Below are 21393 nucleotides of genomic sequence, written 5' to 3'. Positions count from 1 at the left end.
AAACACCTAAGAGTATGTATTTATAGAGTTGGGGGACAGTGGTTTCTCTTCAGTACCAAGCTTAGCCTTAACTTTTAACAGTTGCCTACAGTGGTTGAATGGCCTTGTTAGAACAGAGTTTTCACTTAAGTGTATAGTCAGGCCTCTTGGAGCTTACTGATTCTTTATATTCCACTGACTATAAAAAGGAAAAGGGAAATCTATACTGCGTTGGTCTTGCACCATGTTGTCCTTGTGGTGAGTGCTTCAGAAATGCATACATAATGTCCAGATAAGGTTATACAGCTTTAACTGATAAAATAATTTGTAACTTACTCTTTTCACTTTTTTCAAGCTATTTCTGGGAACAGTGATTTCTGTGTGTGAGACACATTAATTTTGTGGCGCCAGTGGTACTCATATTATCAGTGCCTTGATGACAATGATGTTGCTTGCTCTGCTCGCATGCCCCGTGCTGCTCTGGAGTTGGGCCCTCTCTACCGTGAAGACAATGTTGTCATACTTCTGCTAGGCTGATGTCACAGGTTCTGTTTATCCTGGATTTTGTCATTTGAACATTGTTTTTGAAGAAGCTCAACCTTTTTACAGATAGACCACTAAGTGACCTGAAGATATTCCTTCCCTTTCTTCGTTGTTCCTTCACGTTGTAGTAAAGGTATTGTGAGACAAAGATAAAGGAACCTGACTTCTCCTGAACTGTCAAGTTCCCTAAAGAGGAGTTCCCTTTATTCATAAAACAGGGTATGAAATATAAAGTGAATATCTTGGGACGAAAAGTATAAAATTAGAAAACAAAACAGAGGAACTATTTGAAAACTAGCGCTTATTTTGTTTATTTGCTAGCTCCAAAGCCAGGTATGAGTGTCATTGCCTTTTGCAAACTCTATAGAAGAGATATCACAAAAGATGAAATGCCTGAAGGTGGGCATTTCTTGCCTGTACTGTTCATCTCTGTCCAGCTCTGTTAGGGTTGCTACTAACAGTCACTTGGAAATAAGGAACTATTGTCCTTGGCTTTTGTCTTTGATGTTTTATCTTATTCGTGAAACTTAAGCTAACCAGATGAAGTAACTGGGTCATATGCAGGGTATAAAGGTCTTATGTACCTGCCTGTGATTAGTGACAGAGAAGAAAATACCACTGCAGTTATTGGAGCAGGACTGCTATTGTTCTGAACCTTAGCTTTATACAAGACTTTTAGTTGCATGGGAACATAAGTGACATTCCTCTTGAAATACCACACCTAGATATTACAAGAACGTCAAGATGTTTCTCAGTCTGTATCTAAACAGCAAAATGTAAATTAATTTTCCAGGTGGTGGATATGAGTGGGTGTCTTAGCTGTGTCCCAGCTCCTTCTTGGGCTGGATCCAAACGCACAAATCTATTCATGTTTCCTGGCTTCCATGTGAAGAAAATTAAAGCATGCAGGACAAAAGGGAAGCTCTGACCAGGTGTTCAGTTTTCACAGCTGTGTGAGAAAGATCCCAAGGCATGCTGTGGGGCATGTCTGCCCTGTGATTTAAATGTAACTTCTATTGACCAACTTTTCGGTTGCCTTCTTACTGCCTGTAACTCCAGCTGTTATATTTAGGTACCTAAATACCTCTTGGGTATGCCTTAGTTCCCCATTCATAAAATGGAGAATATACCCCTTGTATTCCCTCTGTCTCTTGCCGTGTTAGATCGTAGGGATTTTGGAATAGAAACCCTGCATCAAAGGTGGTAACCTGAATATATAATGATGCATTTGTGAATCCCCTGCTAGCCACAACATCTAGTATGTGAGCATCATAGTTGTGGATTGAAGTGTATTGTTGGAACATTTGTAGGACACAGTACAGAGTTTCATCATTTTGACTTAGGAAATGAACTCAGTGTTTTCATTAAAGCACTTCTGTGGATGGAACTGAAGATGCTTTTCAGGAACTACAGGAGTAACCAAGTTAATCTGAGAGTGCCTGCTGCTTTTACTTGTTTTTGCAAGCTGGAGCTAGGAGGAGGGGAGATGCCACTCTGCTTCTCCCTTGAAAGATGACAGCTAGGAGCTGCAGGCCAATGAAGAGATTTGAGTCACTGCTGGGTATCAAGTCAACAGTGCTATCCTGTTACTGTGGTCCGTTGGAGGACAGCCCTGCTGTGTTCAAATGCAGCATCAGCAAATGATCCAACCGTTGCGGTTTCAGTGACGAACTGGGGTTGATTTATGGGGCCATGCCATACTAGTCACTAGTTACTTATTTTTTTGTATAGGTTGTGTTGGTAAGAGAAACATAAAGAGATTCAGTGGATAGAGCAATTGAGGATTCTGGCAATAAACTTTTATTTTTGTCTTTGTATCTCTGGTGACCACTTAGTAGGGAAAAGCGTAAGCCATGCTGAGAGAAGTGTTATAGAAGGAAATCCTCTCACACCAGGGTTGTATTACCTCCTTTCCATATAGCGGAGCCTGTTAATCTGCTGTTGTTCTTGCCATGGGGACAGTGCTTGCTCAAGGCCATTTGTCACTCTTTTATTGCTCCTGGAGACTGCAAAAGAGCGGGGTCTGTTTTTTTTTTCTCAGACAATGACATGTATTTATGATGCTACATTGTAAACTGCTTAGCAAACTTGGACGGACAACACAGAACTGGGGCGGGGGCGGGGGGAGGTAAATCATCAGGGAATACGGTGGTTCTATAATACTGAACTTGAGGTATAAATCATTGATCCAGATGAGTCTCTCGAGAGCCTTCCAACCCGGAAAATGCTGTTACTTGCCTGAAAGTGCACAGCTCACAAAAGCTGTTATATGTGTAAGGCCTGCTCAGGGGTAGGTCACACAAGGCCCAGATGACCGCATTGGATTTAGATGTTCATTACAGGTGCTATGCAGGAAGGAATTGCTTGTTTGGCTTTATTCCCACCAGTGAATCATAAGATCGAAGATGGCAAATGCTGCTGTTGCTTTTGCTGCTTTGGGGATCTCACTGTTTAAGTGACAGCAAAGATGTGTGCCATTGGCTCAAATGTTTGTAACTTACTGACCTCTCTGGGCATTCCTAAGTGTCATCAAGGTGAAATTGCTAAGGGAAGCACAAAGCCAAAAGTTTGGCCTTGAAGCTGTATGCACAGTTTGTGACGAAAGTACTTGACAAAAATTGAAAAGTCTAGGAGGTGGGATGGGGACTGGCACCTGCATTAGGTATGTTATAAATAGAACTAGTACAGTGCAAGGGGTAGGTTCTCAGCTGGTAGAAATAGCTGTAGATACATTGATTTACCCAAGGTGGGCTTTTTTTTCCAATCGTGAATGTAGCTTGTGTCATTCCTGGTTTTTGCTGTGTCCCAGTTCTAGTATATGTGTTCATACACAGTTTCATTCTGTGTTGCAGGCTTAGAGGAAGAACACACCTGGCAAAGATCCATCTCTGTCTTCTCTGGAAGAATAATTCTTAGGGGTGGTCGGGGAGGACTAATGCTGATCATGACCTGCTTGGGGCAATTCCATACATGCCCTCCCATGGCTTGGTGTCTCTGGATGGACCCCAGCTCATCTTACTTGTAAAGGATAGTTTTCCTGTTCTATTGCAGGTTTGTCACCTTGCATTCATTTTGCACTCGCCCCAGTGAAGTCAGTGGGAATTCAAGGAGGGAGACAGGATTTCACTCCATCTCTCTGTCCATTCGGTATTATGGAACACTCAGCACAGAAGTATGCGCACTTCATCAGCTCTGCTATTAATTAAGCATGTTCCTGGGGGACATACTTAGCCAGATGTGACCAAGTCACCAAAGTGCTTGGAGTTTAGCTGGGTTTTGTCTGGAATTTGTGTGAACTGTAAACGTGAACTCTGGTGTTTCCAGGGCAGGGAAGAAGTTGTTTTTTGCGTGGAAGGCCCATTCCTCAGGTTATTTTTGAGCTAAGGCTACAGGGTTAGAACACGACATTTTTCTCTCAGAACTCGGGAATCATGTGCAGGGGACATAAATGCAAGGCATGAAATGGAGAGGTTTTTTCTGCTATGAGCAGTGATCTGGAACAAACCAGCGGTCCATATGGATGACCTGCTCACGTAACCTTTGGCGCTTACTGATGTCTGGTACCATATTTAACTCAAATGTAGTTTTGCTCTGAAAAGTGACTTTTTATAAAGTTGGTATCATGAAGTTCCACAGTTCACTGTGTTTCCATGCTCAAGCATGCTCACTTTATCAATCAGTGAATACTTACTCTTGATTCCATCTTTGCACATCTGTTTCTGAAATAAGCCTGTATATTTTTTTTAGCCCAACCTCAACAAGGATTCTGTAATTGGAAGCAATTGTATTGACTATATACAAATGAAAATAAAATCTAGTTTGCACTGTCATAACTGTTTTGACTCCACAGGGGTTAGCAAGAGTAAAATTTGCTTTACAACTCAGTCATTTGAACAGATGTGATTCTGATTATGCACAAAAAACAATGAAATAGTGCCACTTTTATACAGTCACTTTTCAGACCGTTGTTATATTTTCTTTGTATTAAAACAACTATAGTTTTCTAAATTCCCTTTACCCAGCTGCTAGTTGTAAATCACTGGGTACCATTGAGTGTATTCCAGGATGATATCAGGTATGCTGATATGAAGAGTGAGGGCTGACAAAAGCACAGATCCAGCTGCAGGGCTGTTAATCGGAAAACAGGCTAGCAAATGATTTTCTCAGGTTGCGGATGGTCTCAGCTTTTGCTTCGTCTTCATTGGCGTTTCCCCGCTGAGATGATTCAGATATGCTGAAGGTGTTTGTCAGGGACTGTGATTTGCTGAAATGGAAAACAGAGTTCAGGTTCAGCAGGAGTAGGTGGTAGTTCAAAGCTGCTTAATGATGCTTCTGCTTACTGATGCTTTGTGTTCCTTCACACAGACAAATTCAAGGATAAAAGGAGAGGTAAGCAAGGAGAATCTCCATATGCTAAGACATCCTGGAATGAGGGGAGGGGAGGCGATAGGATGGGGCACGGGCAGGTGGCTCCAATATCACAGTCCAGACTAGTAAGTGTTTATGAAAAAGTCTGAATAAAACCATGCAATTGCTATTTGGTGCAACTGTTGTGAGGAACTGTTTCACTACTAATACAGAAAAATGGATTCATACTGAGGGTCACCCATCTCTCATCAGCTGCACCATGAATGGTGGGCCTGTCCTTTCAAATGTGAGAGCACAAGGGGTTGGTCAAGTTAGTAGCAGTGTTCCCTGTATTGTGTGCTGTTGCCTGCCCTCCCTGGCATGTCTACTCTGTCAGCTGTGTTATGCATGTCTTTCAGTTGGCCATGCTGTTCCTGCTGGGTGTGTATCTGCTAGTGTTTAAGTTCATATCAGGACTGTACTTTTGAAGTAAATCTCCCAATTTTCCCCACTTACCATGCTTTGTCACTGAGTGGTTTCTCCTGGTCAGTAATAGGCATTCAGCACAAGACCAGATTCTGAATTAAAGTAGCTGAAATACATATAGTATGGAGACTGCATCCTTAGCACCAACATTTTGATCCTTAAGTCCACTGGTCTTGGTTTGCCTTGCTAATGTAGACGTCATCACTGAAAGCCTGTTCCAGAACATGACTCCTCTGCTGTCTAGAAACTGTCTTCTCATTCCTAGCCTATATTTTGTTCTGGTCTGTTCATACTAGTTTGCTCTTGTGTGAACTTTTTGTTAACACCAAACATTTTTTTGCCAATCTTTCCTGCCATGACGCCAGCCAGATATGCTCCATGAAGGGTGGCAGCAAAGGCTGCTGCCAAAGATCCACAATAATTCAGTGGTGTGCTCTGCTCCAGAAGAGCACTTAAACACACAATCGCCATCAGGAGTTCTATATATATGAGTAGTGCCGCTTCCACTCCCCTACACTTTTTTTGCTACCAATTGCAAAAAATTGCCTGGTGAAGAACCTTGTGTGGCTCCTGCATTCAGGGAATAGTGAAGGAATGATTCGTTGAGCTTTCTGGCCAATAATGTGTGGATTACAGCCTGCAAGGAGTGTACACCCTGCTGAGAAGGTAGTAGCTGTGTTGATATGGCTGGGGTAGAGCACACAATTAACTATGAGCGCATGAGCAAGAGGAAGAATGAGAAATCTTAGAGATGTCGAGTACCTGTTCTTCTGGACAATAGTTCAATGGTGGCCTGTTACGCCCAGGTATATATACCTCTGAAGTCACTCATAGTTGTCCAGGCCTTTGTCCCTGGGGACTACTGCCTGGCAACAGGTGCTATGTTCTTTGTGCCAGCTCAGAGTCCTTTTCTGACAGCCTTATTCTAATATCTAGAGATACTAGTAGTTTAACAGAGCACCTACTTCAGATGCGGGTGTGGGGTGGCTTGCTGCTTGGATGTTTCAGTGGGGCTTGGCTGGCTAGGAGCCCGGCCTTGAGCAGGAGGTCTAGGCTGCTGTGGAGGGAACATGCCTGCCTTGGAAGCCTGGACTGGAGAGGACCCAGTTGCTGATCGGACTTGCTGTGGAGATCCAGGTGACCTTTGCTGCTGAGGTGAAGTGGACTGAGGACTCTGGGGCTGCTGTCCTTGAGGAGAGAGCCGCTGCTGTGGAGGTGCATTTGTCCGTGGAGGCTGAGATCCCTGAGGCTGACGTGGCCCACCTGAAAGGGACATGTAGACATAAACATGAGGAAGCGCACACGGTGGACAAGAAGCAAGGAGCATCTATATGAAAGAATGGGGTTTGCTAAGGGGAGAGACTATTCAGAGTAGCTTCATGCAGAAGTATAAGGGAAAACCTCTTTAATAGGCTTAACACTGGTGTCATGGCCACGTCTCTAGAGTTGCGGTCCGTTTCTCTACCTCCTTCAGTACTAAAGAAGCTCTGCCACTCTCTCCAAAGGGAATCACTTCAACGTGCTGTACTCTTCCATATAACTAATATTTCTTATCCTTGGCAAGCACTTCCTGCATTGGGAAGAAAGAGTCACTGGAGAACCAACTCTCTACAGGAAATGAAAGCTGAATCTGCGATTTTGGGTCAGCAGTCCGTTCATGGGCCCAGCAGTTTGATGTGAGACTGTGCACCCTATCACTATCCATGTATCTGTTCCAGCATTATCAGCAGGTGGCTTTAGCCATATTGGTAGCAGACTTTCAAAACTGAAGAGGATGTGGAAAATAATTGGATATGACATGAGAAATTGCTGAACGTGACAGATAACAGTGTGAGGAGCTGACAAAAGTTACAGATAGTGTTGTGAGAGCTGGCTGGATTTCACAGGTGGTCAAGGGGGAGTTATGTGAGAAAAAACTTCACAGAGAATTGAAGGGGAGTACTGGAGACAGATGGGAAAGTAGTATCCTGCAAGGCCAGCAGTTCCTAGGTCATCATATCAGTAATAGTGTATAATGCAAAGATTACGTAGATGCCTTTGGTATCAGAAATACCAAATTTTGGATACAGCAAAACTGTGACTGATGAGGAAAAGGTAATTAGGGGTGGGTTTTAATTTGGCAGGAGATTAGGGTGGAGAAATGAAAGGACAAAGGTAGCAAAAGGGAGGGTCTAACTGGTTATGTGAATTGCGTGGTTAGTGTGGTCTGGGTACCCACAGAGCAGCCCTGTGCTTCATCACCTCAGCATAAATCAGGATAATATACCAAATCTGTTGTTCTGACCAACCACATAAGTCAAACCTGCTTCTGCTGTCAGGAGGAGCTGGGGGTGTGCCCTTGCTGACAGGGGAACACCTGGACAGATGGATCAAGGATCCTGGCACCACCGTGTTGGTGTCTGTTCCAAGCCTGACAGCACCAGCATCTTCCCATCACTTCTTAACACTGGTAGCCACTATAGCTTTGTGTAAACACAAATACACTCTGTGCCCAGAATCCTGCTCCAGTTCAAGTGGCTTCACTTTGCTGACCCAAGTCCTACCAGCAGTGTCAAATGGATCTGTATCAAAGTTTCACCCAATTTTCTGAACTGCTGTGGAATATGATAGCAGCAGCTTTAACAGCACACTGAATTTTCTGCCTGCTTGTCAGTGAATTGGAACAATGAGTGAAACCTTTATCCCGATAGCTTTTCTTTAGAAGGAAAACTGGTATGTCTCAGGCCACACTGTCATGGGGACTGAAGAACTGTACCTTGGGGAGGAGGCCGTGGTTGGGACAGTTGTCCAAGCTGAGGTCCAGTCTGAGATTTCATTGACGCAGGCTGAACTTGCGGAGGCTACAGGAAAAAAAAAGCCATTCCAATTAATACAGAGTCCCCAAAGAGAAGCCCTGAGGTAATATAGGAACTGCGGAGTCATGAAGTGTTCCTTAAATACACACACACACACGCAGCATCTGGCTGGTAAAATCTCATGGGACTAAAATGGAGAGCTGAGTAATAAAGGGCACAGAAGTTGTTTGCTCACAGGGAATAACAATGAAGTTACAATTTAGAATTTTTTTTAGGCAATCAGGAATTAGCAAATGTATCAGGCCCGAGGGGGTCTCTTGGTCCCATGTCCCATTTTGGGCAGTTGCCAGCACCAGATGTTCCAAAGGAAGGAGGGATGAACCATGGAAACATCCATGGAGTAATCATCTCTTTACCCTAAGGGGTCTCCTCTTGATTGCTAATATGCAAAGGCCAGCTTAAACCCTGAAACGTGAAGCTTATTATCTGCTCCACAAAATCTTTGCAACAGTTCCAGATATTTTGTTTTGATATTTACACCCAGACCCTTTGAGTCTTGCTCAGCTCTCAGCCTCACTGCTTTTCCCATTTCTTGATTCCATTGCTTTGTTCTGAGTTTTGAGAATAGTTCTCACAACCTGCCCTTGCTAGGCCATTCATTATTTTACAAACTTTTACTGTCCTCTCTTTCATTCACCTCCTTTCTAAAGCCAAGAGACTGAATCCCTTTGGTCCCTCCATGGGAATGTTTCCAGGCCCCTAACTGTTTTCATCACCAACTTCTCTTTCCCAGCTTTGTGATTCCTTCTGCAGATGCCAGAGGCAGGTCTGCTTACATTATTCCAGATGCAGCAGTATCTGGGTTCTCTGTATACATCACCAGCTCATTTCTCCTGCATCCTAATTTCCTGCTTCTCCCTTGTCAACATAACCACAGGCTGAGCAATGGTTTTCATTAGCCTGTATGCAACAATGTCTTTCTCAAGGGGCATGGCTAGTGCCATTTGCAAGATCTACAGATTGTTTATGTTCTCCCTCTCTCTACCCCCAGCTTAGCTTACCTGTCAGTCTTCCGTACGGAGTGTCATTTGCTGTTGTGGTGACTTAACGTACATAGCTCTGTTAGATGTTCTTCGCTGCCATCCCTGGTCCTGACTAACGAACGCAAATAAGTTGGTGCCATCTGCACTTTCTTCTCTCTCATTGTTTACTCTTTTCGACAGATATTTTAATAAACAGATTAAGCAACACAGAACTGTTGCACAAAGGGCTGGTCCAAGGTTAACAAAAGTCTGAGTAAGTCTATTGCACAAAATTGTTTATGAAAGCAGGGGAAGCTGGAGACAGATAGGCTGGTACGTGCTGGATTATTTACATGGAGAACACAGTGATAAAAGGGTCTTCAAGGCTCCTGGAAGGCCAGGAGAATGAGCTAAGTGATTCTGGAAATGGGAAGAAATGTTTCATAGTTGGAAGCATTGAAACGAGTTTCAACTGACTAACATAAATGTGATGAGGTTGCCAGCCCATCTTTTACACTATTTTTCTGGGACTTGCCAACGGTCGGGGAGGAAAACCTGGGAATTTTCCATTCATGGCTTCTAGTCCTACATAACTTGGGACACTAAACCTTCCCTTGGTGTTGGTGGAAATTTACTGTCGTAATGCTGTGAGACATCCTGATTAGACCAGCCAAAGAAAGGGAATCAGATCTCATATTCACCTCTATGGCCTTTGCCTACAGCCAACCCAAGGCTTCTCAGAGATGAAGGCAAAATAGGATTTTGAGGCTCAGAGATGAAGGAGTGAGGGCCAGCCCAAGCTCTTCTGCCTTTGGAAGGGAAACAGTGATGGGAAGGGATGGAGGTGGGGCAGAGAGGTGAGGAGAGAACCGCAGCTGTAACCATGAGACCAGGTTTCATGTTGTAGCCATGAAAGAAAGGTTGTCATTAACATCTTATCCTGTCCTGGGCTCAACTAACCCAATTACCAACATGACCAGGCTTAGCATTCTTTATGTGTCCCCTCTGCTAACTGTTTGCAAGAATTAAAATCTCTCATATCTGTGTTTTTATCTGAGGCCAGCTTCTGCTAGACAATGAAACTTTGGCTTTTTGCCCATCCCTGCTTGCTTTCTTTAATAGTACCTGTCTGTTACCTTGCCTAAGCTTTTTGACTGATTGCCTGTTATCTACCACTTTACGAAAGAATTCTCAAAGAAATGACGGGAAAAGAATCAAAAGGAAATGAATGGGGCATTTTCCTTTGCAAAAAAAAAAAAAGTGGTAGGCAGTCCTGGCCTGTATCAGAAATAGTGTGGCCAGCAGGAGTAGGGAGGCGATCGAGCCTCTGTACTCAGCGCTGGTGAGGCCGCACCTCAAATACTGTGTTCAGTTTTGGGCCCCTCACTACAAGAAGGACATTGAGGTGCTGGAGCGTGTCCAGAGAAGGGCGACGAAGCTGGTGAGGGGTCTGGAGCACAAGCTGTATGAGGAGCGGCTGAGGGAACTGGGGTTGTTCAGTCTGGAGAAGAGGAGGCTGAGAGGAGACCTTATCGCTCTCTACAATTACCTGAAAGGGGGTTGCAGAGAGGTGGGTGTTGGTCTCTCCTGCCAAGTAACTAGTGATAGGACAAGAGGAAATGGCCTCAAGTTGCACCAGGGGAGGTTTAGATTGGATATTAGGAAAAATTTCTTCACTGAGAGAGTGGTGAGACACTGGAATAAGCTGCCCAGGGAAGTGGTGGAGTCACCATCCCTGGAGGTGTTCAAGGAACGTGTGGATGTGGCATTGTGGGACATGGTTTAGTGGGCATGGTGGTGTTGGGTTGATGGTTGGACTTGATGATCTTACAGGTCTTTTCCAACCTTAATGATTCTGTGATTCTGTGATCTTAAGCCATGGTTGTGTTAGTTTATTAGTCTTCTGTATTATTCTTTAAATTATTGTCTGAGATAATTTGTAAGGTCCATGACTCTTACAACTTTTTAAACACATATTTTGTATTTGTTGTATACCAATCCTCTGGAGCAAAACCTGTTTCTAATGAAAGTGCACATTTTTTCTTGGCAGCTTACTCACTTCCTCAATTCAGTTCATTAGATGTAGCCACCTGCGTCTGGGGGGGGGGGGGGGGCGGGGCTTAATAATTTTTTAAAATACCAATCATCATTGATTTAATCATTGTTTTTGCTCTCACTCCTGTCTTTCTTATCTGGAAAAACTATATCTAGTTTGAAAAGTTCCCCACTTTCAGCAATTAAATTTACTAGAGTCACAACATTGTCCCTGTTGTCTTCCTTTTCTCCCTTAAGTTTGGATGATCCATAGAGCCCACCAATTGTTTGGTAACATTCCATCTTTTGATGAACTCAGAGAATTAGTTTCATTCTTCCCTCTATCTATTCTTCAAAGTCAATTTCTATCCTTTTTGTTTTTTCCTTTTATTACTTGCATGGTGGTATATAAAGGTCGTCTTAAATGTCAGATTTCCAAATTTGGAAGATTTTTTTTATATATATGTCTTGAATGTCCTCTATCACTTTACCACTTAACTCTAGAAGTTTATTTCTTGCATTCCTGGTTCAGGAGCAGATCAGAAATGTATATATGCATTCTGGAAAATAATGGTCTCTCAGATAACGTCCATACAGCTTTACTTTTAATGCTAGGGAGTTGATTAATTTTCTTATTAAAATTATATTTTCTAACTGTTTGTCTCATACCGTTACTTTTTGATATCACATCTGTCCCTTGGACATCAAACCTAATAATATATATTCACTTTCTGAATTTGTACCTGGGTGTTTCTTAAGGCTAGGTCAATGTGTTTTTTCCTATTGCACTTGTATTTTGTAGTTCCAGGAAGTGGACATCTACAGAGATGGGGAGATCTCTCTGAATTGCTGTCCCACTGTGCTATTTGACTTGCTTCTTGATAGCTGTAGTCTCATATTATTATGACTTGTTGCTTCTTCCACCTCTGTCAATGCTGTGCACTCAGTTTCATAACTTTTTAGTTTTTCTTGATCCAGAGACTAGTATAGACAGCTCCAATAATATGTGTAGATATTCTATGCATACCCATAGGATATCCAAGGATTCATGTTTCTATGTATTCAGTACTGCTGTCCTTCTATTCAGAATTGTTATTTTTCTTCATTCTGTGAAGCCTTCACCTGTAGCTCTAGTTCTGCATCTCACCAGCCTTACATGTAATTACTTCTCTCTGCACATTTGTAACTAGGTGTTACAGCATCATGTTAGTAATTGTAGCTTGTGTGGTTTCTGCAATGTTTGTTGTACCAAGATCTTTCTCTATAGCAAAACACTCTAGTTAACATGTTTGTGGTTTTAATTTTCTTGATTTTGTATACAGATATTTGTAGGTTGTATTCTTTTTGAAGACCCTTTTCTTATTTAACTCTTCCATTTGACACTCTATCAATCCAAGAGAATTTATTTTGTTCTTATTTTGGCCGTATTTTAGGTCTGTTGTAATCCAATCCAATCCTGTAGCAGTGAATTACATAGACAACAGATGCATCTGTCCATGTTCTCAGTTTCTGTTGGCTTCCCCTTTGCTGTTAGTTTATACACTCTGTATCTTGATTATTTCAGATGGCAGTTGTTGATTTCACTTTGGCCAGAGTAAATCCTATCCCTCTGTATCACTTTCCCTGCCTCAGAGCATTTTTAGTGTCTGTTAAATGTTTACTCACTCACTCTAGCTAAACTTGGTTTGGAGTTACCCTGAATACCCTTCATGCTGGGGACCTGGTAACCAGCAGTAAGCTGTCATATGACAAAGGCAGAGAGCCATGAAGTCCTTTCTCCCATTTTTTGTCTCAAGTGGAAATGGAAACTGTTCCAGTGTGTTGCAGTCAGCATTATTCCTCAGCCTGTTTACTCTCACCTTCGTGCTTGCTCCTTGCTAGATACTGAAAGAGGTCTAGCACATATACCTGGAGACACAGATTATGTTCTGCTGTGTTTCATTTATACAGAACTGCCACTGGAAAACGTGGCACTAAAATTAGATGCATTTGATACTCAAAATGAACGTACACGAGAAGCACTAAGAGGTCAGTTTAAATGCAAGTCAAGCCTCTTACTGATGAAGGTGGTGAAGGGCATCTCCAAAGAAGAAAGGCTGCAGTAAGGAATGGAACAACTCTTGGTGGAGATTCCCACTTTCCATTTTGGGAAGCACAGATTTTCATCAGGGATGCAAAAACTGGAATGAAACCTATCCTGAGGGGTGGTGTTAGACGGAGATGAAGTCGGGTGTTAACAAGCACCTCTAAAAATGTCTGTCTTCAATGTGAATCTATGAATTTAGCAAGGCAGAATGTCTAGGTGCAAGGACCACATTACTGGTGTGATGCCACAGTTATATGGAAGGAGAGGAAGGAAGAGAAAGGTGTTTCTTAGGGGCATCCACTGCAAAGAGTCTATGAGAGACTTCTTTGGAAGAGCAGGAGTCGATCTATCCAATACACTCCCATATGGGACTGTTCAACTCTCTGAGACATCTGACTGCCTGACACTCGCAAGGAGGAGAGAGAGAAAAAAAGTTCAGGAAAATAACTTGGCCATAAGGTCTCTATTCACTCATACCCAAGGCCTCAGCGGTGATGGCGTAGATCCAGCAGTGATGACAAGCTGAGTCATTCTGGAAACAACCAGATCGGCTATAAGCTGTCTGTCCTCTTCCACATGCTCCCCAATCAGGGGCATCGAGCTGTCCATCACCTGCCACAGGAGGGAAAAACAACAGTAAGGAGGTTTCCTGGTGGCAGATGCCTGTTTCAACTCACCTCCCACACTAACCTGCTTTGTTACACACATCCTTGCCAACACCTCTAGTCACCACTCCCCTCCATGCTGAAACATGCTTGACATTCCTAGGTGTGGGATTTCGCTTAGGTTTTTTTGGAAATGGCATGTACTTCCCCCCACTCCCCATCTTCCTTCTCGTCACAACTTGGAAGCCAAGCCAAGCTTTCTGGTGGCTGGAGGCTTTCTAAATCAACTAAACACAAACTTGCTTCTTCACATATGCTGAGAAGACGCCTCTGATGGATGAGGTCTCTCTGGCATTGTCCCACAGCATTTGGGGGTGACATTGCAGCAGAAAGGGCCATAGGAGAAGGGAGACAACATGTACCAAAGCCTGAAGCGATAAGAGCAACAGGGACTGGAGGAACCAGGAAACATTAATCAACACGAAGCACTGCACCCTGAGAGGAGAAATAAACACCACAGATGTGTAATGAATACGATGTCACCAAAACAACAGCACCCAATGCAGGAAAGTAAACTTACTCTCTGCTTGGCTTCTTGATATTGTTGCGGTACGACTGCTTCCCAAGCAAGTACTACAACTGTGCTGGGGAAAGCTGAGAAGCAAGACTGTGGGGAGGGGGGAGGAGAACTGTCAAAGGGTCTTTGAGGTAAGAAATGGTCTGACAACAACAATAATAATGAAAGCACAGCAGACCCTCAGCTGTATAGCAGCCTTAAACATAATTTTCAACGGTTCATCATAAATCAAGTGCTTTGCAAACATTAGCTAGATCCCACAGGAAGAACTGCACTATGATGAAGTTAAGATTCAGCTGAAGTAAATATAATTGTACCAAAATATCAGGGTTGGAAGAGTTTACTTTATTTTGCTTTTATTTTTAAACTAAACATTGAAACCCCTGGAAATGCAGAGTTAAAGGTTGCATTGCTCAAGAAAGGCACTGACTCACGCTCCGATAACAATCAGAAGTACACTCCACCCTGGCAAGGCTGCAAGAGTCCACTCTTGGAGTGAAACGGAAAGTTTTGCACCCTTTTTTTTTTAAAGTAGGGGAAATCAGTGAGGCGAGTTCATCGAGTTTGTATTCTAGTCTTTTCTTGTAGAATAGCTATTAATTTGGATTCATTTTTATAGGTGTCTCATATGAACACTTGAGAAGCTGCCTAGGAAGTTTTAACTGGGGTTCCCATGAAGAGTGAGTTGGTGTTTATAACCATGGCCTACTTGACCCAGGCGGCGAAAGGAGGAGGTTAGAAAATTAGATGGCAGTGCTCAGCTAAATACACAAAGTGGCTTTTCATTCCACTGTCCCTTTCCCTGTTTCTCTGTTAAAAAATGAGGTGGGGAAAGGAGATGTTTCCCAGCAGTGTCATGAAAAGGCCAGTTCCCTTCTGTGTCCCACTAGCCAGGGGCTACTGGGGGCCCTCCAGCAGGTTCCTGCGCAGGTTTTCCTCCCCGCCACTCCCACCTTGAAAGCATTCCCATTTCATTTGGCAATTCCGATGCACGCGTGGGAAAAGAGGTCCCGGCTCCCTGCAGTGCACCGTGCGAGGGACCTGTCTGACCACCAGATGGTGCCGTTGCTCTGCTAAGAGCCTGGCCCGCGCTCGAGCCCAGCCATGACTCCCTAACCCCCCGGGAGTAACTGGGGTACAGCTCTGGTCAAAACACCCCGGGGTACAGCTCTGGTCAAAACACCCCAAACCCCTCATTTCCCCATCTTAAGAACTGCTTGTCGCTGTTTCTGTGGCAGCAGCGGCGGGAGAGGAAGGGGAAGATGCTGTTTTATAAAACAAAGACACCGGGGGGGTGAACCCTGGAGCAGCTCCCACCTGGACCAGTGAAGGTGCACCAGGCATGAAAGTATCTGCTGTTCTGCTGTGTAGTGTTTGGCAGAGGAACGTGATCTGCGGGAGATGGCAAATACGGGAATGAACAATCGCATGCAAGAGGGAAGGCATTTGAAAATGGCAGTGATTTCTGTGGGCAAAACAACACAGCTGGTTGCCACTGAACTGAAAAGGAGCATGAGATGTCACCTTGTCTGTCCTCTGGGAAAGGGGAATTGCTCTGGAACTGGGCAGATATAAATGCTAATGTTGAAATAAATCAAACGGCTGGAAGGAACATGTGAATCAGAGACAGACTGCACTCATCTCTTCTGGGGAGATCACAGAACAGCTGGGCAAGACAAGAAAACGTCGGCACATACAGACTCAGCCTTTGTAGCTGCCCAAGGTCAGTGGCTGCTCCTGATGCAGCTGCTGTTGCCTGATAAGGTGTACGAGGAGGGAGCGGAAAGCGGCCGGGCAGAGAAGAGACTCAGGAAAACCCCATCCCACTCCTCCTCCTGCACCTATCTGACGCTGAGGCCTGAAGGCTAGACTTGTTATTCCATGCTCTGATATGCAAGAGTGGGGTGTTAGGTGATTTTTAGGGAAGGAAGGAAGGAAGGAAGGAAACAGATGATTAGACATATCAAAAGAAATGATACGGCAGTGCTGAAGGGATGGGCAGGGCTTCTTGCAGGGCAGCAAGGAGCATGTCTAGTAACACAGCTTAGCTGTATGGCAGGTAGGGCTTAGCTGATCCAGGAAGAAGAATAAATCCCATGGATCATTTTACTTGCCCTCCACTCGCACCATATTTGTCAGCATAGCAGAGATCTGGAAAAGGGTTAGATTACCAAAAAAAGGAAGGGGGGGATTATTAAACAATACATGCTGCTGAGCTCTTTTGAGAATCTGGCTGCTAACATTGGTACCGAACTTGCATTATTTTGAGGATCTGGCCTTCTGATCAAGTGTTAACTATTCATGCTGATTATTCCCTTAGAGTGACAAAAGTTCTTTAAAGCAGAGGAAAAAGAAGTACCAGCATTTACTGTTAAATTCACAGCTGTTTCAATAGAATGAAAGTTCGAAGAAATCTACTGATTCTGACTCAGTACTAAAATCTACTGAAATATACTATCTTCTGATAGTTTTCAATATGAACAATAAAAATGGTGCTTAAGTGTACTAGTGCGTTGAAGGGCAGAAACGTACTAGATTCTGCTGTTTGCCATGGGAAAAGAAAAGAAGGTGAAGTTCAAGTAACAGCAAATACCATGGGTGCAAGATTACTCTTATGCTGTGCTGATAACTCATCTGTCTTAATCTGACTCTGTTTGCAACAAACCACTGTGATAAATCTCAGTTCATAGAACTGCCCATCACTACCCCTGCGAATCTTTCCTAGAGAATTGGTTTGCACTGTGAAAATTAATTACTGCCTGCAATTGCGTTGTGCAAATTCCTTATTTGTTCAGCCCATTTAGGCATGCTTTCTTGTAAAATGTCACAGCACACTGTTCCTTCTCACCAAGAAAAATACAACTGTCGCACTGTCAAATAACTTTTTTCTCTCACTATCAAAAGAAAAAAGCAAAATAAAGGATCAGTTTCAGACCAAGAAAAGTACCCCAGGAAGTAGGCTGGAGGCAATTAATTACTTGTCAGCATATCCCTCAGATCTGCATAAAGTAGAAAAGGTGCCTATTTGGCTTTGTTCTGCTCTTTGTATTGTACTACTCTACTCTTTTCCCAACAATGTCTATCAGCCTGGCATATGCATGCCTGCTAGATGTTGGTACATCAGACCTGCTCAATCAAATTCTCGGCTGGGGTAAATCAGTATGACCCATCTGAAGCTGCTGTGTTTCTTCTGTTTTCTATTATATTAGATCCGTTGCTTTTTACCTTGGTCTCAGAGAGAGGAGTATTAGTGGGCATTTCTCTCCCTGTGTGCAAGCTGCTGATGGCTGTTAGCCTATGGATGTGCTTTTCATCCAGTCAGTCACACACAGGGGCAGATGTAAAACCCAGAGGTATACCCAGACAGAGGCATATAATCCTTAAGCACAGAATTAGCTATGTGTGCACGTACATAGGCTCATATGCAAGAATAGATGCAGGGCTATGAAATCCACATCTCACATCTGACCATGTATGGACACAGTCCAAATGTCCTTACAGTCATCTCTAGCAAGACTGCTTTCTTGCCCTTCCTGTCTCAGCTACATGTGCATAGAGATATAAAAGTGTGTGGCAGGGAGACACACTCTGGGGGATGCTCCTTTAGGTGCTGATGAATTGCATATGGGAGCAGACCCATCAGCCATGGACCCATCACTTCAGGAAAGACGGAGGCTCAGAAGCGTTTCATTGCTGGCAACGTGCTTATATCACATGGCCTTTGACAGGTCACTGCTCCCCGGAGAGCAAATACATAATGCAGGAATGTGCAGTCGCTGGAGGGCTCATGTGGTTCTCATCAGCATCCCAACCCTCAGCGGGTGGGACTGCTCTCCCACACATAGCTTTCCAGTGTGTCAGCACCCCTGCGTGAAGCCATAGGCTGGCTCTGCTCATCTTGCTCCGCTTGTCTGTGTTGGTGGAGTTTACAGCAGGTCAGATGCTGTGCCTCCTTGAGTCACATAGTGACAGAGGCACTTGCTTACTTGCCAGATTTTCTCTCCCCCAGAGCGTCTCTTAAGTTTCCACTTTGATTTTCTGGCCAGCTTTTCCTTCTCTGCCCTGTTAGGATGACCTGAGTGTGCTATCTACCCAACTCCCACATCTGCCTCCTGGCCTGGCAAGGAGCACATCGAACTTTAGCTCTCAGAGCCACAGTCTGTCCAGCTCTGAACACAAAAGTTTGTAGTCCACACTGCCCATAGTAACTCTGTGGCACTTTGTCTTGCTGGTCTGTTATCATAGTGAATGCTGTCCAAGCAAAAGATTTTAGAAAATACACCTGTTTTTTTAATTAAATTGTTCCTGCTACCTATGGAGCTTTTTGCTACACTCTCACCATTTATTTTACTCTTTTAAATTAGATGCAGCTAGGATTTTTGTTATTGAGATTCCCTTTAAAGTGATTGGAGAAAGACAGGTTCATTCAGAGAGAAACAGATTTTTAATGGACTGAATCACCTGCTGGACCTCTGTGTGTGTAATGGGAGGAGGTTAACATGAGTAATATGCTAGCATCATCTGGCACCTGAATTCAGGTTGGGCTGAATATGGGCACGTTTGTTCATGATGCCGTTGATCCCTACTGGCAGCTATGAGAGATGCCCTGGCTTTGCAAGTGCTTAGCCTAGGAAGGATGGTACTGGGGCACTGGTGCACTGAGACACACTGAACTTTGGATGCTGCCAGCAACACTTGCAAGCTGATATGTGCTCGATAAGAAGGCAGCTTCACATCTGTCCCATGCTGGTAAGGTTCTGCACTGTGGGGATTTATCAGCTGGAAAGCTGAGGTGGCCAAACAGTCTGTGGCTCTCCATTTCCTTTCACAGTCCACACTGAGAAATGAAGGCACTTCAACCCTGACACCTTGCTGCGTATCTGCCAGTTTATCTGGGACTCTAAATCAGTTTCTTACATATCACTGGGCCACAGCTTGGAGGAAAGAGGTGGGCACCGAGGAGCAGTGACTTCTGGACCATGCAGACAGGGGTAAAGGAGCACAAGTCTTCCCAAAGGAGACTTGCATTCAGGTTCCTCATGTTCTCACCTCAATGATATAGTCTTTTCCATCTTTGCTGTGGACAGCTTTGACAGCGCAGATATCAAGACCTCCGAACATTTCCGCGCAGGCGTCTGCCCAGAGTCTGTACCTGCAGAAACCACAGAGGCATGGCCTAGGATTAGTTGTCACTGGAGTCCACCAAATACAGCCACCCATCCTGCTGCCCACAGGAGCACAAATCAGTTCTGGAGCCCTTTTTATCACAAAGCATGTTTCATGTGCTTTGCTGGGTCATTGCCTCCCTCTCTTGCACAGGAGATGGAGCAAAAAAAAGTATCTTGCCTAAAGTTTCCCTTTGTTTCAGATTGTTTCAATCCGGCCCTTAAAGCCACCTTAAAACGTTTCTTTTCCTCTTTGGTATTTACATCAGACCTCTAGTTGGTTGATTTAGCCAAGCTATAAATATTTAGCTCATTTAATCTCCCAGTAGTGTTGGCGCCTTAGCATTTGTATTGGCTTTGCCTGAAAGCCCTCCATTATGCAGGCAGCTTTCTCCTGATAAGATGTCCTGCAAGTTGGGGCCGGAATAGGATCGGAAAGTGAGTGCAGAATTTAGCAGGGAGTAGCCATCCCCTCCCTGATCTGTAACCCAGCGGCTCCTGCTTTTTGCAATTTACCCTTTCAATTTCATCCTTTTACAGTCTCCCGCCTCCCTTCTATCCTTTGGGTGTTGCTCCTAGCCAGGTGGTCCCATCACACAGACCAGGCACTGCTTTGTCAAAGGAAGAGCTGCAGCCTACAGCCCTTTTCTTTAGCCATCCCAGAACAGGAACATGAGCTGGTATGAACAGGGGCCAGGCCTGGTGGGTGCTCCCTTAGCTATCCTGGTGTCAGAGAGGAGGGAATGACAAGAGGCGTATTATGAGGGGACTGCATCCCCCCGCTGTGGAAATGAGGAGGGAATGAGGCAGCCTGGTTTTATTTCCTGTGCAGCTGTGCTGCAGTCCCGACCATTTCAATAAAAATAATAATCTCAGAACAGCAGATCTGTAAGCAGGACTATGACAAGATGCGGGGAGGGGAGGGAAGGCCACAGTCTCATGAAAACACTGACATTTTGCAGACCCTACAGGGACTGGGAAAAGAGCTGTTCTAGCCAAAGAACAAGTTTACGTCCTTGAAGCCAGCCAGAGTCCCCATAGCTTGACAACATAATGATCAACTTGTGCAAGCACAATGTCTGCGGGAAGAAGCAAGAATATGGCTTATGTGACTACTGGTGCTCCCTTATCCCTAATGAGGAGATCAAGCACGTTCATCCCAGCCCCCCTGAGGAAGAGAGTGCCTGACGAGGAGTCAGTAGCGTAAGGAGGAGGAGAACTATGGACCTCGTGAGGCAGGCAGGAGGCACAGGAAACCCCCCTCATGCACTGCTGTGGCCCCACACCCAGGGGCACCATTGTGGGAGCCACTGCTCTTCCTGAGGGATGTCTCTAGGTGCCTGGGTTCAGCAGCCAGGCTCATGGAATTGTTGCCCATGCCAAAGACCCCAATAGCTATATGTCTTCAACGTAGCTGGCCCTAGGTGAGCACTGGGAGGTGTCAGGGCTGCTGGGGTGGAATAGCAGTGCTATGGGACAGAAGAGCATATTTATGCATCTGCATCAGGCATAGCATTTGCAGAGGTTTTACTGCCGTTTTGCCTAGTATTACCTGAACATGGCAATCCTTTGGGCTACTGTTCAGTACAGTAGGTACTTCACGTTGCTCCTACTCATCAGAGCATTTCAGCACACTCCTGCATTGTTGCATGCACTGATGACTCATAGATTTCAATGGGATTTGTTGCATTTATGGCTGGATAAGGCTAGAGTGGTGAATTGTGGTACTACATCTGTAAAATGAACTTTCAAAA

At 44.3% G+C, this 21393-nt stretch overlaps 1 protein-coding gene across 2 annotated transcripts in view; it reads right to left on the bottom strand.

The window, feature by feature from the left end:
- Positions 1 to 4653: 4653 nt before the first annotated feature.
- The window catches only part of SYN3 (synapsin III), a 179818-nt gene continuing 163078 nt past the window's right edge, over positions 4654 to 21393 (bottom strand). For both annotated transcript variants that reach the window (XM_059816858.1, XM_059816860.1), the window contains 5 exons: positions 19524 to 19626; positions 13770 to 13904; positions 8111 to 8195; positions 6321 to 6618; positions 4654 to 4786 (listed from right to left, as the gene is read on the bottom strand). In XM_059816858.1, coding sequence (XP_059672841.1) covers positions 4654 to 4786; positions 6321 to 6618; positions 8111 to 8195; positions 13770 to 13904; positions 19524 to 19626 — 754 coding nt within the window. The remainder of the gene's footprint in view (positions 4787 to 6320; positions 6619 to 8110; positions 8196 to 13769; positions 13905 to 19523; positions 19627 to 21393) is intronic.

Source organism: Gavia stellata, chromosome 4, assembly GCF_030936135.1.
Source record: "Gavia stellata isolate bGavSte3 chromosome 4, bGavSte3.hap2, whole genome shotgun sequence".
Taxonomy (NCBI): Eukaryota; Metazoa; Chordata; class Aves; order Gaviiformes; family Gaviidae; genus Gavia; species Gavia stellata.
The sequence above is the reverse complement of the archived record's forward strand: the minus strand, read 5'-3'. Positions and strand labels throughout refer to the sequence as shown.